Source organism: Onychomys torridus, chromosome 1 (assembly GCF_903995425.1).
Source record: "Onychomys torridus chromosome 1, mOncTor1.1, whole genome shotgun sequence".
Classification (NCBI taxonomy): Eukaryota; Metazoa; Chordata; class Mammalia; order Rodentia; family Cricetidae; genus Onychomys; species Onychomys torridus.
Genome location: NC_050443.1, coordinates 64,382,121 through 64,387,954, shown reverse-complemented (window position 1 = coordinate 64,387,954; position 5,834 = coordinate 64,382,121). Strand labels below are relative to the sequence as shown.

Here is a 5,834-nt window from a genome sequence, read left to right as displayed (position 1 = left end):
AGACTATATTCTAAAGGTTTTACCTCCTAGTGGTAGGATGTTGGTCAAATACAGAAGTGAGTAATAAATAACTATTTATGGAGTTAAAGATAGCACAAGGTAATGTTGGCTTTCTATCTGCAACATTGTAACTCCCCAGTCCTAAGCGTTCTCATCAGTCAGTCAGCTGCAGAATCATCAACACTGGTGTGGCTTTTCAAGGGACCTTTAGAAGTTCCGAAGCCTGGGGTTGGAGTCCTGGTGGCCTGCTGCCCATCTTTTAACTCCCTCTTTCCCTTGAGTATCAACTCCCTCTCCCTGTCTCTTGCTGACCTGAGGTGGACTTAGAAGGTAATAAACACCCCTTGAATCATTTGATGTCTTCCCAAAGAAGCCCTTTGTATCTGGAGTCAGGACTCAAAGGATATGAAACAGAATCAAGGTCACAGCTTCCTCTCCTCAAGTTGAAAAAGAAATAAATGCTCTGGGATTTGGTTGTTTATCAGCATGATTAAGCCACTGCTGGCCATTTCTGGGAACCCAGACCCATAATTGTGTGCTATGGGCACACATTTTAAACATGCAAATCTCAGCTTGAAGTCTAAAGCCTCTTTCGGCATTTGAGAGTTCTGGGTTAAGTTTGAGTGGAATTCCTAAGCCTGCTACTGGTCACAGTCGGCTAACTCTCTTAATTAGCACAGGACCACTGTATTGTATAAACGCCACCACTCTGTGCTCAGAAACGACTAACCGCCCCATTCCAGGACTGTTTACTTAAAAGCAGGGGCGGGGGGGGGGGCTTTCATCTTCATTCAGGGCACCGAACCTATTTAATTCTAAGAGACCAAGAAGGCTAATGTGGGCCTGGTCCTCTATTCCTCCTCTCCTTCTCCACAGCCCATCCTTCTCTACCCAGCCACCAAATCTTCATGCCAGGAGTGACTCAGCACCAAGTATCCTCCAGCTGTTGAACTGTACAACCTTGATAAATTCACTTTTCTACTTAAGAGTTCATTTCTTCTCTGGAAAGTTAACAGTTGACACAGGCACTTTCTACCTAAGAGGGTCCAAGATGGGGAAGATGACATATCTCCTTCTTTATGAAATTTACCCCCCCCACACCACCACAAAACCCTAACCCCCAGCACAAGGCAGACACCAGACTATAGAAAGTCCAGCTGTTGCTCACTTGATAGCTCTCTTTTATTGTAATGGACACTGGCAAGAGGACACATGCGTGAGACCCAGTATCAGATTTTACAGGGCTGGGGAGATGGCTCAGCATATAAAAAGGTCTTGCCTCCAAGCCCAGTTGAGTTTGATCCCTGGGACCAGCATGATGGAAGGAGAAAACAGACTACCCCAAATTGTTCTTTGACCTGCTCATGAGTACCATGACACTTGTACACACACACACACACACACACACACACACACACACACACACACACACGATAGTCACAGAACAATGCTCAGAAAATGGGTAGAGGACAAGAACATAGTTAGAGAAACCTTGTCATGCCTGGCTATGTATGTACCACAGTTGTGTTTGCTACAATTTTATTTTTTTTTGGGGGGGGGAATATAAAGCATATATTTGGGGACAAAATAGCCACACATGACTGAATCTGGTTACTAAACTGCTACGTGTCTGTCGAGGAGGGAAACCTGATTGTTTTTCAGGTGTGTGGAACGTTGGAGGGAGAAAAGAACTCGGTGGTGATGCTGAGTGCTGTGCTACCCGTGGGTAGAGCCTAGAAAAGACTCTACCAGAAATACCTGATGGGACACAGTGCAAGATTCTGTATTTCCCTACTTTAAGAAACCTCACAGAGGTTGGATGAGGTGCTTCACGCTTGTAATCCAAGCACTCGGGAAGCAAAGGCAGGAGAATTTTACAAGTCCAAGGCTGGCCTCAGCTATGTGATGGGAGTCCCCATTTCAAAACAAAGCAAGTACATATTGTGCATTGATCAAGTACCGAGGGGGATTTAAGAGTGTTGTCTTGTGGGGGGGGGGTATAGAAGAAAGGCTGAGTCTCACTTGGTTTGCTGCGGGATGTCAGGGCCCTTCTATTTAGACACGTGCTGAGGTTTCAGTCCCTGGCTGATAACCCCATTGGTCTCTCCTTGTTTCTATCTGGCCCTGGCCTGTCTTGAGTCTGGCTGCACAGGGTATTATTTTTCCTTGGAAATGCTTTGCCTTTTTACTTCCCTATATCCTAGTCATTTCCTCAAAGGCGACTTTCAATGTCACATCTTCTTTCAATCAGCAGTGACATATTTCAGAGGTTCTCTTTAAGCTTCCAGAAGCAGCTGCCCCCAGACAGCAGGAGCCTTATGTCCTTCCTCCCACAACCCCTCCTACCCTAGAAGTCCTGCAGGACAAGACTCCTGTATGCTCAACACCCAGGTCTGTACTGGGCACACAGAACTTTCAACAAATGTCCAGTTGATATATTATTGGGGCAGTATAGACAAACACTGCCGGAAGACGATGTTGGTTTGAAAACACACCCCAAGCTTATTTTCCTATCCTATCCTACGCTAGTGTGGTATCTTTTGGAGATGTTATCTGCGTTAGATGCCCTACTGCCCTCAGCTATGGCCTGGGGTGTGACCAGCCTTCCAATCCTGCCTTATCAGGGCATCTACTGGGGAACATCCCCTCCAGGAATCCTAGTGGCTGCCGGGAAAACACCTCTTCAAGTTCCCTGCACTTTAATTTCACCCGGATATGCAGATGGAATCATTAGAAACCTTCTTAATGCCCCAGTCAGGAGGTGTGAATAAGGCCCTCGAGAGGACTCCATAATAAACGCCGACAGTGGCCATGTCCTCAGGAAGGCAGAGCTAGACACGGTCCTCAAGGCTTCCTTGGCTCTTTTCCATTCCTGGGCCAAGCTCTGTCCTGAAGCTGTGTGTGGGTGCCTTTGAGGGACGGTGGCCTCGGGCATTTCTGGGCGCCTTCCTTTAGGCCCTCTTCCACAGCCCTGGCCGGGGAGCCCGGGAGCCCAGTGGCGCGGCCTTGGCATGCTAAGTGGCAGCACTGGGACGCCTTTGTTTCTGAGGCCAGTTGTCCTCTGCATTCAAATGGGTAGCTCTCCCACCCGCTCCCCCGCGAGGGGACAGCGCCCCTCGGCGATGTGTCCCCCAACACCTGGGGACCCTGAGAAGGCGTCTAAGGGGGTTCGCAGAGACCTCCAGCCTGGGCACCTGCGCGGGCTCGAGGGGGTCCCGCTGGCCCGCTGGCCCAAGTCTCGCGGTGCTACGGCTCGGACCCGGGAGCCGCGGGCCCGGCACCCCCCCACCGCTCCACAAAGGCTGAACCCGGAGGAGGCCGGGGAAGGGAGGAGCGCGGGTGCGCGCGGAGGAGCGGGGAGCGCGCGGGGCGCGGGGAGCAGCGCGGGGCGCTCTCAGAGCGCGGGAGCGCGGGGAGCACCGCCCGCACCTTCCTTTGTGTGGCGCGGCCGCGGCGGCGCTGGCCCGCGCCGGGTCCCGGTCCCCGCCCCCGCCCGGCGCGCCGGTCCCTCCCGGCAAGATGGCAACCCCGGCCGCCGTCAACCCTCCGGGTGAGTAGCGGCCGAGCGGCAGGCCCAGCCTGAGCCGCGCAGCCCGGGGGTGGGGGAGCGGCCGCCGCCCGGCAGCCTCAGCATCAGCACCGGCCGCGGCATCCTCATCCGTACGTGGTGCCCAACCTGGTCCCGCCGGCGCCCGCCGCTACGGCGGGTGACTCGATGCTCGCCCGCGGGCTCCAGAGCCACAGGAGCTGGCGGATGCCAGGTGTCGCGCCGAGCGAGAGAAAAGTTTGGAGCGGGGATTCAACAGGGCAGAACTCCTGGGACTCTTCGCCTAGTCGGCCCCGCCTCCCCAGCGCTGTCTTTGGCGGGGTTTGCACCTGGTCACTGTATATGTATGGCAGTCCTTTCTGGACACGAAAAGCCTAACTGGTAATAAGGTAGACTGAAGCAGCCCTGTCCCTGTCCGATTGCCTGCCGCCTCCCAGGGTACAGCGTGTGACCACTGGTCTCATGCTGGCAGATTAGAAAAATGGAAGGAGTTCATGAATGAGTGGGAGTGTTGGGCTGCTGTGGTGGCGGAGCCCTATTGTCGTTGGCAAAGTTCCCTGTGGTATCATGCAAGGCTGAGAGGGTAGGACATGCGAGTACCCCTCCTCCTGCCGCCCACCCCCACCCCCGTGCAAATTTTAGGTTTTGTGTTGTCTCCTGTGGGCCTGGAAAACCATAGGTCGCTGTGGATAAGGTAGGGACAGTCGAAGAACTCAGACCCCAGGAAAGCCCAGTGAAAGAGGTCTTGTGTTGAGGTGCGGACCTGGTGGGGTGAACTACCAGAATGTTTATGAGAGAAGAATGCCTTCAAAGTTATGAGTGGAAGATTCCCTCCATCCAAGTTGGTTAGGGAAGTTGGGGGGGGGTGGTGGCATTGGACACTTTAGCTGGACCTTGCAGAAGGTGCAGTTTGAAAATGGGGAGACACAGGTTGAGAGGCATTGCAGGCCTAAGTCATGAAGTCATGATGGGCAGGCTCTAAGCATGGCCTGAAGGCCAGTGAGTGAGGTGTGAGAAGGAACAGAGGGACTTAGCATTGAGTTGCATGGGTGTGGCCAGGCTTAAGGGGCCTTGAAAGACAAGGACTGTGACTTCCTCTTGCCTCCTGTAAGAGAAGGTTTTAAGTGGACCTGAATAGAGGAGCCACATGATTGGCGCTTTCCTGTGCGGCTGATTTGTCAGATGTGCTGAGGTCACATAGACATTAGTAAGACAAGGAGCAGGGACAGAGTTGAAAGCAGACAGAAGAAGGAGGTCAGACTTAGGTATAGTGGCTTGAACAGAGGAGAATGAAAATACCAGGGGCAGACAGAGTGTGGGGTCTGACCTTCTTTAGATTGGGGCAAAGGCCAACAGAAAAGCCAGAATACACAGAGGCAGGCAGGTTCCTGTGGGGACAGGAGGTGATGAACCTTTGTAATTCCAAGGGAGGAGGCTCTTTAAATGAAACAGGCAGTCCTGGAAGAGCAGGCATGGAGTCCCAGTCTAGAACACTGAGTGGGTAGATGACTGGCATAAAAACATGGCTGTGTCATTTTATTTACCATTAAAGTACTTTCAACCTATTCTGCTGCTTAGAAATCAACAGAAAATTAAGAGATTTAACTGTAATAAGGTGAGAAAAAGCAAAGGAGAAAATGAAGATGGTTGAGCTCAGAATAGGCTTCTATTGGGAAAAAGAATAAACACTTTGGTGACTTACATAACTCATCCACCATTACATCACTGTTGGAAACTGCTTTGCCCATCACATTGCTCTCTATGCTATATGGAATAAAGACTGGACAGTCACGCAGCGTGCCAGAGCCTTGACCTTGGAATTTGGAAGGACTGTTGTTGGTCAGTACCTGGTCAAGTTGATACACTGTAATCCAGGTCTTTTCTTGGTAGACAGACAGAAATACCAGAGATCCTGACCCTGCTGAGAGTTTCTCAAGGCAAATTTCTTGTAGTGATTAACTGGTCTATCATTCACCATCATTTCTTTAACTGGTCTTCTGTGATGGCTTTTGGGTCTGTAGGAGGTCTTGGTCTTGCTCCATATAAGGTTTAAGCTTCTTTGGGGGCAGAAGAGTTAGTTTTAAGGGATACTGTTAAGCATGTGAGCTGAAGAGAGATATTTCAGATTGTAAGAGAAATTTCCACTGGGCTAGCTGCGCATACCCATGAGCATAAGTCATGTGACATTTCTTTGTATTTTTCTTCCTACCTCCACCCTCTCCCTAGATGTTGCTTTGCACAGATTAAGAGCTTGGTAAACACAGCTAGATGGACTTATCTCTTCTCC

General features: G+C 51.2%; 1 protein-coding gene across 2 annotated transcripts in view; it reads left to right on the top strand.

Annotated features, from left to right (window-relative positions):
- Positions 1–3,365: 3,365 nt before the first annotated feature.
- The window catches only part of Arnt2 (aryl hydrocarbon receptor nuclear translocator 2), a 143,627-nt gene continuing 141,158 nt past the window's right edge, over positions 3,366–5,834 (top strand). For both annotated transcript variants that reach the window (XM_036185984.1, XM_036186010.1), the window contains exon 1: positions 3,366–3,550. In XM_036185984.1, the coding sequence (XP_036041877.1) occupies positions 3,520–3,550 (31 nt within the window). In that variant the 5' untranslated portion in view covers positions 3,366–3,519. The remainder of the gene's footprint in view (positions 3,551–5,834) is intronic.